The sequence below is a fragment of the Podarcis erhardii genome (assembly GCF_964252035.2).
Source record: "Podarcis erhardii genome assembly, chromosome: 1".
Taxonomy (NCBI): Eukaryota; Metazoa; Chordata; class Lepidosauria; order Squamata; family Lacertidae; genus Podarcis; species Podarcis erhardii.
The window spans coordinates 52,439,184-52,457,561 of NC_138497.1; the positions used below are offsets into that span (position 1 = coordinate 52,439,184).

General features: G+C 44.6%; 1 protein-coding gene across 6 annotated transcripts in view; it reads left to right on the forward strand.

Annotated features, from left to right (window-relative positions):
- CHST1 (carbohydrate sulfotransferase 1) overlaps positions 1–15,997 on the forward strand; it is a 29,322-nt gene extending 13,325 nt beyond the window's left edge. For 4 of the 6 annotated variants that reach the window (XM_081835675.1, XM_081835671.1, XM_081835676.1 and 1 more), the window contains exon 2: positions 14,006–15,997. In XM_081835675.1, the coding sequence (XP_081691801.1) occupies positions 14,050–15,315 (1,266 nt within the window). In that variant the 5' untranslated portion in view covers positions 14,006–14,049 and the 3' untranslated portion in view covers positions 15,316–15,997. Of the gene's footprint in view, positions 1–10,603; positions 10,652–12,811; positions 13,404–14,005 lie in introns of those variants that run through there. The other 2 variants (XM_081835674.1, XM_081835672.1) reach the window with 2 other exon arrangements.
- Positions 15,998–18,378: the final 2,381 nt, after the last annotated feature.

The window sequence follows — 18,378 nt, forward strand, 5'->3', positions numbered from 1 at the left end:
CAGGATTTCTTAGTTTGACCCCCCAATTTTTATTTATTTGTTTATTTATTGGTCTGGCAACAGCACTCTCAGCCAACAATCCCAGCAAGCACTGTCCTGCCCCTATGGTTTCTCAGCTATGCAAAGAATAAAAATGTGTTTGGAATCGTAACTCTTGCCATCAAGCTTTGCTATCTACCCTGCCTGCAAGGCAGCAACATTTCATTTCAGGAAACAAAGTTATCATTCAGCCAGACAGTTAATGTAGGCAGCAAAGCCACAGTTTGCTCACTTCTGGCAGGATTTTGTGTGTGTGTGTCTCTCTGTGTGTGTATTTGCAAACCAACAACTTCATGTCTATCCTAGCTGCCTGGTTAGACAGAGAGAGCTGCCAGGAGGCCCTGCTGATTCCAGGATGCCTCTGTTCCAGTGATAACTAATGTGAAACTGGGGCTTTGCTGCTACATATATGGGAATCAAGTAGTTTGACCCTGAAAATCTAGTCTCTTGAGCCTCGACATGTGGGAGAGGGATACGGCAACTGAGTGATGAGAGGAAGGCACAATGTGTATCTTTTGGAGGCAATTTTCATTACCAATTATTATGGAAATGCAGAGAAGAACAGTCCTAACTATACCTTCATATGGAAGACATAGGACTGGATTCAGCTAAACAGTTACACTAGAGGGGGCCAGTGCCACATGTCCCACTAGCTCAATGGGACTCCCCCTCCATTGGCTCTAGAGGTTGGGAGAAACTCAGAACAGCACATGGAAGGAGGAGAGGTGAGATTGTTATGTCTGGCAAGCTGAAATGCTGATGGAACTGTTGTGATATTAAGATGTTGAATTCCACCCATAGGTTCTTCACTTACCCATGTCACACTTCTGTCCCCAAAAGGCAAAAGAGGATTGGGCTGAACTGTTATTGATAATAGCATGACACGAAATGGTCTGGTCCCCTCTCCTGACCCTGTGCAGATGTCAACACAGTGATCTCATCCAGTGTTAGAAACTGAGATCTGAAAGCTAGGAGCTAAACAGCACCTTAAACCTAGGTTATGGGTGCAACAACGGAATGTCCAGGTGCACTTTTTTATAACAAGAATACAAATCTGAAAATGAGAGTTTCAAACACTGATCTCATCTGGTTCATTTTTCCCCATTTAACAGTTTTCCATCTGCAAAGATGCAGCTTATAGCTGACCCATGGTATAACGAGGATTGCATGTATGGGTTGCACATGGCTAATGAGTGGGACAGAGAAATTAATCAGTTTTCACCCCCTTGCCTCTGCTGCTGCTCTACTCAGAACCTGACAGCAGCTTCTGGAATAGATTCAGAGTTGTCGAAAAGTGAGCCTTCGTTGAAATAAAGCACTGAAGTTGGTTTCTCTAGGCTGCCTAGGGCAATGGCCTATCAAGGTAGCAAGGGGACATGTACAGAAGAGGCTCATACTATTCTAGATTCCTTTGTGTCTCCGCAGAGTGAGAATACTATTGCTTTAAAAATATGCTAACATGGCTGGGAACGTTTTCTTCATAAACAGTTTCCTAGGCAAATGGATTAATATTCCACTTCATGATCACAATCCAAGTTTAAATCTATTCAAATTACCGGTAGTTGGCTTTTGTGGTTTTGTTCTCTCTCTTGCAGATGTGTGTGTGCACACAAGCATTTGTGGCAGTGTGGAAATTGGCCCTACATGTCAGGTGAGAAAGGCTGTTTTGATTGGCCCCTCTCTCATTGTTCTGGCACTTTAATGCTTACCACAGATGTGTGGATGCGGCTTGTGTCGCATGTGCTGTTGTACTGCGCCTCATGTTTCCTGGGGAGACCCTTATCTCAGATTAAAGCCTGCCAGTTCCTCAGCTTTGTAGGCAATCAAAGTTAAGAGGCAAAGGCATGGTCCAGCAGTGCAGCGGATAAAATACTGGATGTCAAAGGCCCTGAGTTAGGATTTAAGTCTTGCTTCATCACTGGGATTATTGGGGTAGCTTCATAAGTCTTTTATCTTTCAGATCCAGTTCCCCGTTGGCTAAATGGGCATGAAACTGACTTGTCTCACACAGATTGTTGAGAAGCTGAATGAGATAGTAAAGGAAATGTGGCTACCTGCCCTACACCACCAAACTTGAGTGGCCAATAAAGTTATAATAACAATGCTCAACCCTGTAAAAAAAAAAGCAATGGGCTTCACAGCAGAAGTTGCTGGAGTTAATAAATTATTCCTCCCTTGTTGAAAGGTGCTTGGTGTGCTTCTGGAATAAGACTTTGTGCAGAGTAGAAGTAAATTTAAGTTTATCCTTTTTTAAATTAAAAAAAAAAATCCCTTTTACCAATGCTCTGGATTAAATGCACAACTGGAAGGAATTTGGAAATACACTGTATTTTTATTTGCCTGAAAGGCATGTACTGTAGCAAGAAATGTTCCTGTAATTAGACATTTGGCATAAACAGGAGTGTTGCTTACTGAAGGGGAGGTTGTGGTGAGTTGTGTACTGTATGTGCTTCAGATGCAGACTTAAGCCTTGGATGTGGTGAGGCGTACATTCAGGTGATGTGTACATTCAAGTGTATAAAAGTGACTGGAGGCTTGGCTGAATGTGCCTTGCCTGTTAGAAACCTGGTGTGTACCTTCTGGTAAACACGCTGCAGTTATGACTCCCAAATGCTGCAGTAGCTCTTGACCTGTCAGGCGGAGGAATTTGAATCATGACTCTGGAGTGGGCTTGAGCCATGTGTACCCTTGTGTCCCTCTCTGTGTACATAACATTTGTGTGGGGCATGCGTGTCAGCTTGTCAGGAGCTTTTCTGCTCTCTTTCCTTCAGCATCTGAAGTCTCCCAGAGCTTCTGCTATTGACAATCATGTTTAGAGCGAGGCCCAAAGTCCTGAGTCACTGTATTGTTTCCATGGAAACAGACTTGTTCATTATAATCTGTTTTAGGGGTAGTGGAAAATACAGTACAGATGCTGCTAGGAGTTGGGCTGCTGCCAGAATCATACTGGCCAAAGAGATGTAGGATTTCATCAAGTTGGGTAAGGGGGGGATCATACTTTATCCACAACAGCAACTGCAGCAGGTTGTGTTTTGTGAAACCCTGCCTCGTGGTTCAGAGACTGATATGGCTGTGCGTGCATGTGAGAGAGAGATAGACAAGCTGCACAGCTGGCAGATATGCATCCTAATCATGCCATTTCTGTACCTCACTTGTTGCTATGAAATCCTCCCATTCTCTTTCTCAGGATTGCTGTCAGCTAGGCAAGGATTCAAAGAAGGTACCAATGTGTACGGTTGTATCTATGATGCTGAAAAGGGGAGGGGAATAGTGAAACTAAGTGCCCAGCCAACATCAGGTGCTTCAGCGTCTGCTGGGAATACTGTGTGTGTTGAGGGAAGAGAAGAGATTCCCAAGGGAGGGTTTCTACGCTCACTATGAAAAATAAAATCTGAAACAAGGAAGAAGTCAGCATGAAGCTTCAGTGAAAAAATCATGTGCTAATCATTATACCTGTTTGTATTTTTTCTATCTGCCCCCAAGCCAGTGTTCACCATGCCTGGTGGGTTGAAATGCTTTCCCTCAGCAAGGCAAGCAACCAGTGTTGGAGTAAAGGGTGGGGGGAAACCATCTAAATCTGCTCAGAGAGCAAGCTTTAAGGCCAAAAAATTAACGAGAAATATGAGCTAATGAGAAGTGTGACATTAGTGAGAGACAAAGTAGTCATCATTGCTGGAGCTTGAGGGGGATGTGGAAGGAGGGTTGACACACAAATTAACAGAAGCAAACAAACCTGTCAGCGATATGGTGTTTTCACATGACTTGGGTTTTGAAATTTTTGTGCCCCTGTAAGCGCCATGACATTAAGTGAAGATTTGATGTAAGGGCAGTGTCTGATTCATAGGGCAAGAGCACCCCACCTACTCGGAGCTGAGTCACCCACACCAATCAATGAGTCGGCTTGTGGTGTTTTTCCTTCCCATTCTGCTCAGTTTGAGACGGACAGAGCCCAGTTCTGAAGGTGGCAGTGATGGAGCTGTTTTGCTCTTGCACTTTGTAAGCTAGTCGTGGCTATATGGGAAGCATGGATTTGGATACTGCACATGCCTTTCTTTTGTTGCCCATACCTACTCTGGGCAGGTGTGGCTTATAGTGCGCATACATGGCATGTAGCAATCTACACATGGACTTTATTATTATGCTTCCCTCCAAGCAAGAAAGCAAAGTGGAGATGAAGAAGGTAACAACATGGTGTACGATTTCTCCATGGTCAGGGAAATCTTGGGTGCACTGGATTAATTACTCAATCTACTGGATTCTATCGTTTCAGGCACCAGCTTTCAAAGATGAGAAAGATGTGTTCTGAAAAGCTAAAATGATGCATGCCTCACATTATTGGAAGTCTTGCATTTCTTGGTCTAACTTTAGCTGTGCTGTGGAAATGAGGTGTTGCTTTGGCATGGTTAAAATTTGGCCAGATTATGTTGGTGCACAGTATAGCCAGTAACTGGCTATATGGAGAAATGCCTACGGAGTCTGGTGGCAATCACACCAACTTGATAACATGTGCAGCAAGCCCAGGAGAAATAGGGAGAGCAATTTTAAATGTACGTTGATAAGTCTAAGAATAATTAGGTAGAAAGTAAGGAGGGATGAATATATTTCTCTAGGCTGCTCTGACAACCATCTCTCCCAGGAAATAGCTGAGACACCCTCCCCCCCACCATTAGCAGAGTTTGTGAAGTCCAATGGTAGGCTCTAGTGTCTGAGGCTAAAGTAACAGTGCTGTTGGCACAGAGAGGCAAAAGGACTTGGCACAGCCCATCCCTGAGTGAAACAACATACTTAAACACTTTCTTTAAACATTCAGTGCAGGAATCTGGCAGCTGAGGGCTCTCCAAGCTTCCTTTGTGTCTGTAACTGAAAAACATGCAATTGTGAGGGCATAGGACATATTTAGCCCTATGAAAAAGTGCAAGTGAACATTTCATTTGGCTGCAGCTGATTATTGCTCCTTGGCTGGGCTTCAGATGTACATTTGATTCTGTTTAATGTGATATTTCTGTTAGGTGGATCCACAGTTAGTTGAGCAGCCATACACAGCGAGTGCTTATTAATGGCTCTGTATCAGCCCGGAGGGGGCTCTCAAGTGGAGTACCACAAGACTCTGTCTAAAGCTCTGTGTTGTTCAGTCATTTTATAAATGACTTGGATGAGGCTATAGAAAGGGTGTTCATCAAATCTGCAGAAGACACAAAGCTGGGGGGATAGAAAATACCATAGAAGAATCAGCACCAGGATTCAAAATGATCTTGACAGGCTGGAACACTGGCCTGAAACCAACAAGATGAAACACAACAGAGATAAATGTAAAGTCCAGCATTTAGGTACAAAAATAATCCAAGGTACACATTCAGGATTGAAGAGATCTGACCCTGCGGCAGTGCATGTGAAAAATACTTAAATAACTTAGTCAATCACAAGCTGATCATGAGCCATCAGTGTGATGCAGTTGCAAAAAAAATGTTAATGCAATGTTCAATAAAAGAAACTGTGTGTCTAGTTTATAAGAAGTAATAGTTTTACTGTAGGTTGTATAAGACTGTCTCTGGAGTACTGTGCCCAGTTCTGGGTACCATATTTTAAGAAGGGCATCAACAAACAAGTGTGCCCGGAAGAGGTGAACAGGATAGTGAGGGTCTGATGGAAGCCCAAGCCCTACTAGGAATGGGTGAAAGAGTTGGGCATGTTTGGCCCGGAGAAGTGAAGTATAGTGGGAAAATAATAGCAGCTTTCAAATATCTAGTCTTATGCAGAAGATGGAGCAGGCATGTTCCTGGTTGCTTCAGAAAGCAGGACTAGTACTAATGGGTGGAAATTGCAGAGAAGCAAATTTAGGTATGAGAATAATTTCAAGTAACAAGCATTAAAAGAAACTACCAAAAGGCAAGAGCTATTTGCCAGTGGAACACACTGATATGGTAGGTGGTAGGGAAACCAATGTCCATACCATGGAAGGACTTGTGGATCCAGAATTGGCCTCCACAGTCACATACGGACTCACTGTTCATGGACCGTGTTCATGGAAGACACTCGACTACGAGTGATTGCTGAAGAAGAAGGAGGGCATCCTTCCCTGGAGGTATTTAAGCAGAGGCTGGATAGCTACCAGACTCGGAGGCTTGTAGCTGCATCCTGTGTTGCAGATCTTGCATTGAGCAGTAGGTTGGACTAGATTTCATTCAAGGTCCTTTGCAACTCCATTATTTTATGTCCCTGCTTAACACAGAGCTTTGTATGTGGATCAGCTTGTATTTTCCTAGGAATCAAGTGGCGTTATTTGAGGTCATGGCTGGCCTTGTCCTTACATGGATGGAGATGAGCATCTGCCACAGCTGAACTGAAGTGATCCTTAGCTCACTTTCCTACTGTTAACAGCAGGGGTAGCTAATCTTTTTCAGCCTGAGGGCTGCATTGCCCCACTGCATCCCCTCCGAAGAGCCACATGCCAGTGGTAGATGTCATCAGAAAGTGGTGTGGTCACCCCACAGACTCAGGTACACAAGCAGGCGCGCACACACACACACACACACACACACACACACACACACTTAGACACATGCAGACAAGTGCCCTGTCCTAGAAACTTATGCTAAAGAGGGTGGTGCAGGGCAGGGGGATGACAAGTCTCCTTCACAGGTCATTCAGATTGCATATTGTGCATCAGGAGATGGAACCCCCATCTGTCAAGGGACTCCCCAAAATGTGTGTGGGAGTGGCCAGAGCCCCCCTTCACAATAATCCTGCTGACTCTTTGTAGAGCTTCATGCTCTGCAAGCCTCACTGGCAGAGGTGGAGCAAAGGAGTGTACTCGGAGCCAACAGAGATTTGGGCAATAGACCTACCCTTCCCTCATCACAGTGCTTCTGATTGCCCCATCCCTTTGGCTCCCCCCTTTTAAACTCCAGTTATGTTAGTTTGCACCCAAAGCTGAGTGAGGTTATGGCTATGCTAACATATCATTGGCATTGCTGTACTGCAGCATTGCAAACTTTACAGCTTTGACAGTGTAAGAGACTCTAGGAACTAGGGTCAGATCATCACAAATGCAAGTCTTGCCCTGCACAGGTTACCTTTGGTGACTTCTTTCTAAGTGCATCTTACTCAAATCAGTGTGGCATTCTTCTCACTAAACATTTAAGAGATTGAAAATCTCTCCTCGTTCATAAATAGCTTTCTATGATTTCCTACGGTTTCCGAGCTACCCATCTGGGCAGATACACATTATCACTGAGCAAAAAAACTATTTGCAATGGTGTTGCAGTCTTATAAAAACTTAATTGCAAACATGACAATGCATTAATTTCCTTTGAAGATATAACACGATTTTCATTGATGTAGGATGGAAACCTCCCATAGCTGTCAAGAATACTATTATAAAGTTTATGAGAATCCTCCAGTGCTTCAGTGTCAGTGAAAAATAAATGCAGGTTTCTGAGAGAGAAGGGCCTTGTATTGCCACAGTCCCTCTTCTAACATGGAATCAGGTGAATCTTTATCATCCATGGTTTGCTTTTCGCTGTTAGCACCATTTAATATAACTTGTATTGTGGAATTTCTGTTTTTATTTGAACAAATGTTTGTTCTCTCACCAGTAAGTTCATAACTAGGTTTGAAACAATAGAAGTGGTGTTGTGATCTAGAAATGAAGTCCATCAAATAATGTGTTGCAGACAGTGGGAAATCAAACATGAAATAAAATTGGGCTGGAGATTTTGTAGTGAGGTTAGAGGGTAAGAGGGATTTAAAGAACAAATTTGATATTGAACTCTACTTCAACAGCAAACTGACCTTCTCTCCCCTTCCTGTTAGATTCATGCCTATATCAACATAGGTTGGAAAGTTCCAAACCTTTTTGATGATGGCTAGTCAGAAGATAGCCACCAGAGGGCACGAGACAGTGCTTTAGCAAATATACACATGGAAAGCTGGGGTTGACTGGAAGCCACTGTACTTAGGAGAGGTGACATATTCATTGTTTTATTGTTCTATTTTACACCCCACCCCCCGACATGGCAAAGAGCAAGAGAACTACAGCTAGTTTATCTCCTTCCATCTCTTGCATACACCAGAAACCTCCTGGATCGATATTATTTAACTAAGAAGTGCTAGGCTAAATATGCTGTGGGGCTGGGACTTGAGACCCAGCTGTAAAATGAGGGCTTCTGAGTAGAGTATGTACAATACCATGCATCTCAGAATTAACCAGGAGCTGTCATCTCAGAATTAACCAGGACCTGTCATCCATCCATGTCTGCCTAGAAAAGTATGTGAATACTATAAGTGAATGTTGATTGTTTTCAGGGTTTCCCCCCAATGTGGGACTGCTGACTTCTAGGGGAACAGAGAGAAAGAAGACGTTGATATATAGCAGTTGCACTTCCTTCCTGCTTTAGCATCACACAGAAGTAGTACGAGACAGGCAGTAATGCAGGATAACTGAAGAGTTCTGATGGACAAAGCCTTACATGGTTTGGGACAAGGGTATCTGATGGACCACCTTCTCCCGTATCAGCCTGCTTACTTATTGGGGAAATACATGGAGAACTTCCTGTCAATTCCAAACCATGTTTGGGACAAATGGGAGACCCATCTTGGTTGTTGCACCCCGTTGGTGGAGGGTTGCTGTCCTATTGCCAGTGCTGAAGAGAGAATCAACTACCAGTCCAGTCAGCTTCTGCATGTGGAATGGTGGGGGCCCCATCATGACCTCCCGGGCGTGAAAACTTTTTGGGCCAGTCATAATTATATATAAGGCTTCTGGTCTTGTTTTGATTTTAATTATTCAGCCTTTTATTGTGCTTCACTTCTACATTAAACTGTTTTATTGCTGGTTTGTTTCTTCATCGTTGTATAATATATGGCGTAAGCCACATTGAACTATACAGGAAAGGTGAGTTTCAATATTTTAAATAAATAATTCAGTGAACTGAGGAGTTGGCAGCTGTCTGTCTTGGGAGAAATTGAAGGAGTGTACCTTTGCTGGTGAAGTCAAACTGATGGAAGGTTACAGCGCATGCTGTGGCTGTAGAGATACGAGAGAGACATGCTTTGCTACAGTTGGGGCAGATGAAGGCATCCGGTTGTGCTGATGCAGAATGGCGTTTCTTCTGTCTGTGCTCCTCCCAGAGATCATTACTCCTCTGGTCCCTGCCATGGATGCATGGCCTGAGTGGGCTACAGTTTAGTGGTAGAACTGTGGCTTTGTATGAAGAGGTTTCAGGTTCAATCTCTGGCATCTCCAGTTAAAGGGATATTGAGTTGCAGGTGAAGGCAGAGGTCTGTGCCCTGGAAAGCTGCTGCCAGTCTGATTTGACAACAGTGGTTAAGATGCACAAGTCTGACCTGGTATAAAACAGTTACAGGTAGGTAGCCGTGTTGGTCTGCCATAGTCAAAACAAAATAAAAAAATTCCTTCCAGTAGCACCTTAAAGACCAACTAAGTTAGTTCTTGGTATGAGCTTTCGTGTGCATGCACACTTCTTCAGATACACTGAAACAGAAGTCACCAGACCCTTCTATATAGTGAGAAAAAGCAAGGGGTGAAAAGGTGAAAAATGGCTTTGTCATGTATAATGAGATAAGAATCCAATGTCTTTGTTCAGACCAGGTCTCTCCATGGTTTTAAGTTTTAAGTTTTCCTGTAAGACCTATTGCAGTCGTTAAGAGTCGTCAACAGGCTCATCACAGCTATCTGCCAATCACCCATTCCCACCACCCTTCTGAGTAATACCCCTCCCCACCTTCTCACTATATAGAAGGGTCTGGTGACTTCTGTTTCAGTGTATCTGAAGAAGTGTGCATGCACATGAAAGCTCATACCAAGAACTAACTTAGTTGGTCTTTAAGGTGCTACTGGAAGGAATTTTTTTATTTTGTTCTGGTATAAAACAGCTTATTATGTATCTAGTTGGGTGCAAAAGTGGGTGGTGAAATGAAATGAGCCCTAGAAGTTGACTCTTTCAGGGGGTTAAGATTTGTGAAGGAAAGACGTGTGAAATGTTGATGCTAATTTGGTGGCATAACTTTGAACAGCGATGAAAGATTTTTAGTGAGCAGTTGCAGAAGTATTCCCAGCATTTCTGCCTCCTGGGCATATCTCAGATTAAGAGGTCTATTCATATTTGTCAAATCCCCAACTTTCTAATTCATATTTCCTGAACATGCTTGTATACAGATAATTATAGCATCCAAATACAGCAAGTGTTTGTAACCAAATAGAGCCTTTATACTACCCAGGAGCAGAATCCAAAAATTATGGTGATTCAGCCTGCATGCCTCTTGCACTACAGAATTTATATCTGTTTTGGGGAGCAATTGTGAAATAAGGCTCTGCTTCCCCACATGCAAGGACACTAAGCAGCAACATTTACTTGAAGATAAGTGCACAAAGCATTGCAGAACAGTGTCTACCTAACATGAAATGTAAATATCCATGCTATTTGATAACTAGCTTAAACATAAATTGAACAATAACAGATACATGACCCGTTGCATTATATTTAGCATGCTTGATCTTAAGCATAAAAAGTTAACTGCTGTTTTGTGTGTTCTCATTAAAAAGCAGGCTTTATGGTCTGTCGGAGGATAATGAGATCATTTTTAAACAATCGTAAGTACAGACTTGAATATGCTTGCCTTGCATTCATATACCCATTTAAACCAGGTTGTTTTAAAGAGGCACTTAGATCTGGGAATGAAATATGATTGAAATAAAGAAACCGGATTATAAAAAAATTGAAACATTGCCTTTTTACTTAGTCTGTTGTTCCAGTTTAACCTCTGCAGAAATGTAGATATTCAGGGCAGAGGCTGTTTGTGTGATCTGTGCACTCTTAATTTTAGGTTTGGGAGTTAATAAGGCGACTGGTTGCACACATGGCTTTGAGGTATAGCTTCTGCTGATATGAAGCTTAGTCTTTGGTGCCCAGATTTGCCCAGCAGTTGGCCAGCCGAGGTTGGGTTGTTCTGGGTTAAACTTGCCATCCTGCTTTGTAGCAGCAACATCTGCTTCTTGTCTTGCAACATCTTATTTATACATTCCTCTAGGAGAAAAATGTCTGATGCTCTAACAGACTTATTGGAGCTGGGATTAAATCCTGATAAATAAAAACACTGGTGGTTGAGGCTAGCCTCTAGGCCCACAAAAGCAGCCCTGCCCTGTCCTGCCCTTATATAACTGGCACAGATGAGACTGACAGCCTCTTTTCCCTTCCCTGCCTTGCCCCCACAACCCCTCCCCAGGAATGCCACAGTCTGCCAACAGCAGCGTCCTCTCTGGGGAGAAATCACCAGGAACTTTGTGCTTTTCTAGCCCCGTCAGGAATTTTAATATGCTAAAGCCACAGGAGCTTTGAGGTTGAACAGGCCCTGCATACTAACACACCCTTAGCCAATCCAGCTTCCTGAAGCTTGCACTGTGTGCAGAGATGTTGTCAACTCCAGAAATCCCCTTGCTGTGTTGTCTGTCAGCTGCTGTTCTTGCTCTCCCATCAGGAGTGGGTGGTGTTGAGCGTTAATGGGCAGCAAGGGGTGAAGGGGAGCCTGTTGAGGAGACATGAAATTTGTGCATGCATGAATTACAGCAATAAAGCAAAATGTTTGGATGTTTAAATTAAGCAATGCTCAGAGCAGCTACTGTGGATCAAAGGCGGAACATGAGCTTTTGGGGAGCGGGTAGAGAGAGGCTTCTGCACAAAGAGCAAGAGCAAAAGTGGAAAACATTTGGCCAAGGACAACATTCTCAGGGACCTGCTTGCAGCAGGGCAGTTTAAAAATATTTGGGTAAATTAATCTGGGATTTGCTGTCAGCATTTTGTGTTCCACAATCCAGTCCTGTGAGCTTTAGCTGCTGCTATGTAAACAGACATTTCTCACTGCAGCATCCTTTGCTTGGGAAGTGGGGCACAGATGCCCCTCACAGCACTAGTCGCTCAGTGTTTTCTCTTAGGGCTGCTTTGTGCATTATGCAGTGGCAAACCTGTTTACCTCCAATCACAGTTGATGGAGTTATGCAGCTGATCTTCCTGGCAGGTGTAGGTGCATAACACTTCTGTTTGAAAATGTGTTTATTGCATCCATAAAAACAAACAAACCTAGGGGCTGCACTTCTGCTTGCTTTGCTCACCTGCCATTGTCCCCAGATTAACCTTCTAGAATTCCCCCTTCCCACCCCATGCAACTACTCAGATTGTTGTTCACCTTCCCAACCCCATTTCTGAAGCCACTTCTCTCTTCTGTTGTACAGTCCATCACTGCATCCCTGTTTTCATCTTTACCCCCATGTCCATGTCTTCCCCTCCATTTGTGCAACCCCACTTACACACAAGCCACCCCCATGGTAACCTTCTGCATCTTCTTCCTCCCATGCATTGCAACTACTAAGTACCCTTTCCACCTTCAGCCCATCTGTGAAGCCACCATACCCTCCCATTCTTCAGGCCTTGTTTTTATCTTCACCTTCATCATCATTCCCACATCTCCCTTCTTTTTTGCAACCCTTTTGCACCCCATTTCCCCCTCCCCCTTCTTTTTCACAATTTTCCCTTGCACACAGATTTCCCCCATTTCCATTCCTTCTCCTCTCACAGATGTTGGGGAGGGGGCATTACTATTTTGCAAAAGGCCTGCATGGCATGTGGTCCACCAGTACAAACACAGAAGATGGCCTATCATATGTCTGGCAACCTTCTTGTTGTTGTATGCTTAGATGGAGCGCTCTCTCTCTCTCTCTCTCTCTCTCTCTCTCTCTCTCTCTCTGTGTGTGTGTGTGTGTGTTTGGACATCTCTGGCTTTTGTGTGGCTGGAATGTAGTCAATTGTACGAAGACACGTGTCACAACTGTTGCTCCTCCCACTGCTGGCATCCTCACCCCTGTTGATGAAGGATCCTACTTGTTAACAGGGAGTGGAAATTTACGACAGATTCAAAGCTTCCTTTCACAAGCACCAGAAGGATTCTGCGCATTCCCAGTTTTGTGTATGATTCGCTGGGAAATGCCTCCATGTGTTCAGTTTCATGACCTCATGTGCCCCTAGGGCTCCTGTTGAATCGGCCCCTGTGGCTCCTGTTACTTGCACTCAGCAACCTCATTTACTCCATAGCCTCCCTTCTCCTTGTTTCGGTTCTATAGCATAGACAGCTTTTGAAATACCTAGTGGGCTTGTGCGTGCACATCTTACATTTCAAATTGCCATATTGAGGAAGGGCAGCCAAGCTCCAGTCACTATGGAAAATGAAGAAGCCTACATTGTTTCAAACCCTTGAAGTATAAAGTGGGAATTAACCCTGGAAAGTTGTGTATGGAATCAGTTAAAAACTCTGGAAGCAAATGAGAACAGAATGGATTTTTCAGTGATCACAAGGTAAGATGTCGGTATACCTGCATGATTTCCCTCTCCCTCTCTCCATAGTCCTATGCACTTTCTTTTTCTCTATGCATATGTGTGTGTGTGTGTGTGTGTGTGTGTGTGTTGTGTTTCTATTTAACCTTCAAAGTAGCTCAGAATTGTTGATACTGAGGTGATGAGGCTGGCACATTTTACCCTTAACTGTCAATCTAAGAGATGCTGAACTGACCCTGGGGTCTCCGGTTTACTTTATTAGTGATTTACTTTATGGGTAACCTAGTGATTTGAACTTGGGTCTTTTAGGTCTAACTGGCTTCTGTCAATGAGGCACTTACTTTGCTCATCATGAAGTACTCCCCCCCCTTTCCCCACCTATCCTAAGCATAGGTAAAAGCAAAGCTAAACAAATGCAATTCCACAAAGCCCCAGACTTGGCTGTTAGAACTGATTAGAAATAGATCAAGTTCATAATTTGCAGGTTTTGACATCCTTGCTTAATTTATTCTTAAGAGGTTGCAGGGTACCATGTTGTCCACCCACAAATTCAGATTTCACGGGCACATGAAGTTATCTGTGGGGGTCTCGTATTCAACCCGGCTGACTCTCTTGTGTTGCAGATACTAAAGCGACCTGTGAAGAATCTCCATGAAGGTGACCAGCCATGCAATGTTCCTGGAAGGCTGTCCTCCTACTTGCTTTGGCCTCCATTGCTATCCAGTACACAGCCATCCGCACCTTCACGACCAAGTCCTTCCACAGCTGCCCTGTGCCTCCCAACCCAATGAACTGTAGCCTGAACCAGGAGATTGAATCGGCCGACCGGCTGTGTGATGAAAACCCCACCCTCGCTTACAACACCTCCAAGAAGACACATGTTCTGATCTTGGCCACCACCAGAAGTGGATCCTCTTTCGTCGGGCAGCTCTTCAACCAGCACTTTGATGTCTTCTATTTGTTTGAGCCCCTTTACCATGTCCAGTACACCTTGATCCCGAAGCTGACGCAGACGAAGGGCTCCACGGACCGGCGGATCATGCTGGGTGCTGGCCGAGATTTGCTGAGAAGCCTCTACGACTGTGACCTTTACTTCCTGGAAAATTACATCAAGCCCCAGCCCGTGAACCACACGACGGACAGGCTCTTCCGGAGGGGGGCTAGCAAAGCTCTGTGCTCCCCACCAGTTTGTGAGACGCTGGCGGCAGCCGCCGACATACCTCTGGAAGAAGGCGACTGTGTGAAGAAGTGTGGCACTTTGAACCTGACCCTGGCCACCGAATCATGTAAGGATCACGGGCATGTTGCTATCAAAACAGTGCGGGTGCCAGAGGTCAATGACCTCCGAGCCTTGGTGGAGGACCCCAGGCTCAATTTGAAAATCATACAATTGGTGAGGGACCCCAGGGGCATCCTGGCTTCCAGGAGTGAGACATTCCGAGACACTTACAGACTTTGGCGGATCTGGGATGGCACAGGAAGGAAGCCCTACAACTTGGATGTGACCCAGCTCACCACCGTCTGTGAGGACTTTTTGAACTCTGTTTCCACCGGGCTGAACCGGCCGCCTTGGCTCAAGGGAAAATACATGCTGGTGAGGTATGAAGACCTGGCCAGGAATCCCTTAAAAAAGACCGAGGAGATGTATGAATTCCTTGGCATTCCCATGGACAGCAACGTGGAACGATGGATACAGAACAACACAAGGGGCGATCGGTCCGCGGCGAAACACAAGTACGGGACTGTCCGGAACTCAGCGGCGACTGCAGAGAAGTGGCGGTTCCGCCTCTCGTTCGAAATTGTGGCGTTCACGCAGAACGCGTGCCAGCAAGTGCTGGTACAACTGGGCTACAAACTGGTGTCCTCCGAGGAGGAATTGAAGAACCTCTCCATCAGCCTAGTGGAGGAGAGGGACTTCCTGCCCTTCTGGTAATGCAGACATTATTAGGGACTCGTGTTTTAATGCTGATACGAGCCATTTCTAACTATTGCCTTATTTTCCTTCTTCCCCTCCTACTCTCTGAAATTTGCACTAATTCTTTGAATGGAAGTCTCCAAAAGAGTTAACATGAAGAAGGTGCCCCCGCTCTCAGACCATAATATGGATTATGAGTATTGGGTCTCTTAAGAACAAGAGCTAAAAACACAAACTGCGGATGGGTAGCAATGTTTACAAATCACACACACGTAACAATGTATAAAAGGGAAAAAAAGTAACCCTCAGGCTTTCCACACCGAAGGGCACCTGAGGAATTATACTTTTGCACTGTTTACTTTTACAATGTAAGAGATAACTATAACTATATATATATAAATATATATATATATATGTCTAATTTATGAATAGTGTTGTCATCTCCCACCTAACTCCTCCTGATTATGAGCAGGTTTTACTGTTAGCTGAATGTGGAAAGTCTCCTTGTTTTAAATCTTGTTTTGATATGTCTGAGTCATGTTATCAGGCTGGTCGCTGATCCATGGTTTGTTGAGTAACACCTATGACATTTATTTGTGCCAAAAAAAGAAAGGAAGGAAGTGGTTTGCTGAACATCAACAACAAAATCTTAATGCTTTATCTCTGTGTTTTCTGCAAATAAAGAATACAATAAAATCAATTGTTCCTGGAGGGACAAATTCACCAGGCCAGGCTCAATGAATTGTCAGACCATTTAACTCTCCTCAAGACAAGTGTAATGGTGGGGGTGGAAGGGGAAGGATGTGTGTGACTATTAGACCTTTAAAGATCCAAAGATGGATAGCAGAGTACATCATAAGCAGACAGGCTGATTATCTGATTGTTAAGTCATGAGGTGGAGAAATAATGGCAGTTCCATGATCCGTCTGCATTTTAACCTCCTGCCTTTTTAATGTGTAGTAAATTGGAACCAGTTACCTTGATATAACAAGAGGAAGAGGAGTTTGGATTTGATATCCTGCTTCATCACTACCCGAAGGAGTCTCAAAGCGGCTAACATTCTCCTTTCCCTTCCTCCCCCACAACAAGCACTCTGTGAGGTGAGTGGGGCTGAGAGACTTCAAAGAAGTGTGACTGGACCAAGGTCACCCAGCAGCTGCATGTGGAGGAGCGGAGACACGAACCCGGTTCCCCAGATTACGAGTCTATCGCTCTTAACCACTACACCACGCTGGCGTAGAATTATAAGAGTATCCTAAGCCTGCTCAAGAACTCCCTCCACCTCCCCAACTAAGCTGGCAGTTTTTTGTTTCATCTAGAACCACCAAGCACATTAGGGAAGAACTTGTGATTCCAAGGAGAAGAGCGCATGTCTGCATGCATAATGTCCCATGTTCAATCCCCGCCATATTCAGTTAAAACGATTTGAGGCAGCAGGACTGCCAAAGACCTCTGCTTGAAATCTGAGAGACCTGCTTACAGCCAGGTACTGCAGTGCAGGAACAGAGGGAGCATAAGGCAGCCTAATACGATTATTTACCCCCTATTTGCCCTGTTGCTCTGGTAGGTTCACATCTGCATTAGAGCCTGCAGCAATTCTAGGACTTCAAGGTCTAGTCCAGCCTGCCTAACAGTTCTAGATCTCAGCAAAGGAACCCTGTGAACTGGTGTTCTATGAGGGTTAATAAAGTATTTCCAGCTCCCCCCAATATCATCGCTAGTATTCTTTGCAGGAAGCTATGGCATTAAACAGTTTTGAAATAATATAAAACTGTGTGGGTTTATCTACGCTGTGGATGTTAATTGACTTCACAGTCACATCCTTTCCCACAGCGAACTCCAGGAGTCTGTGGGCAGGGCTAGGACTGTCTAGAGATTTCTTACCGCTCTTACCAAAATAAAACCTCCGGGAATCTTTGTGGGAATCCCTGGGAATTAAAAAGGAAATCGCACTATGTTCTTCTTTTAAAGGTCAGTTACACAAGTAGACTGTGTGGGGTGGGGGTGTGGCAGAAGGAAGAGGGAACCATGGCATCAGAGGCAGTGTCAGGCCGGAAGGTGTGTGTGAGGGGGAACCTGAGCAAGATGCTTTCCAGGGGGTCTCCCATGCTCACCCTCTCTCCCTGCCTGACCATGATGTGCTCTCTTCCCTGGCCTCTTCCTTCCTGACACCTGAGAGAGGGAGAAAATGAACAAGTCCCTTTCTTCTTCACTTTATTAAAAGAAAAGAAAAAGGAACCATTTGTTCCCTCCCACTACCTGGTAAGTGGGGAGGGGGAGGCAAAAGGCTCACGTTTCCCCCCCTTTCTTACTAGAAAGAAAAGAACAAGGGTTCCCTTCCCCTTCCCCTTCCCCTTCCCCTTCCCCTTCCCCTTCCCCTTCCCCTTCCCCTTCCCCTTCCCCTTCCCCTTCCCCTTCCCCTTCCCCTCCCCTCCCCTCCCCTCCTCGAGCTAACCAGGCAAGCCGCAGGAAGGAATTCAACATTGCACCCATCTGATCATTCCTGCAGCACAAGCATTTATTTCTTCTTTGCCAGACAGAATGATTCCCACTTTCCTCCCTCAACTTGCTATTCTGAGGGTTCTCCAGATCTTGTTTTTGGAAGACACCGGGGACGGGATGTAAGGAGGAGCAGCAAAGCCCTGTTGTGTTAGCAAGAGCCCTTGTTCTGGCTTCTGTTGGCACACCAGGTTAGTTGAAGTTGCTGTTCTCTTCAAAACTATTTTTCCAAAGATTTTTGGGCACCAGCACATCCAACTATCTGCAAAACTTTAAAGAAAGCAACAGAGATCGGCTCCTTCCTGCTCATGCACCTCCCAATTGGTCCCCCAATTTTCTTTCAAAATAAAAGTGGCCAAGTTAACCCCATGGGATTCTAGCAGCTGAAAGGAAAGCTGAAAATCTGGGTATATTCTGAGCTTGTTTCTGACTAAATTGAGCTAATTCCCCTTCTTACGGATATAGTCGTACCTTGGAAGTCGAATGGAATCCGTTCCAGAAGTCCATTTGACTTCCAAAATGTTTGGAAATCGAAGCTGCAGAAGCCACGCTGGATGTTCAGCTTCCAAAAATCATTTGAAA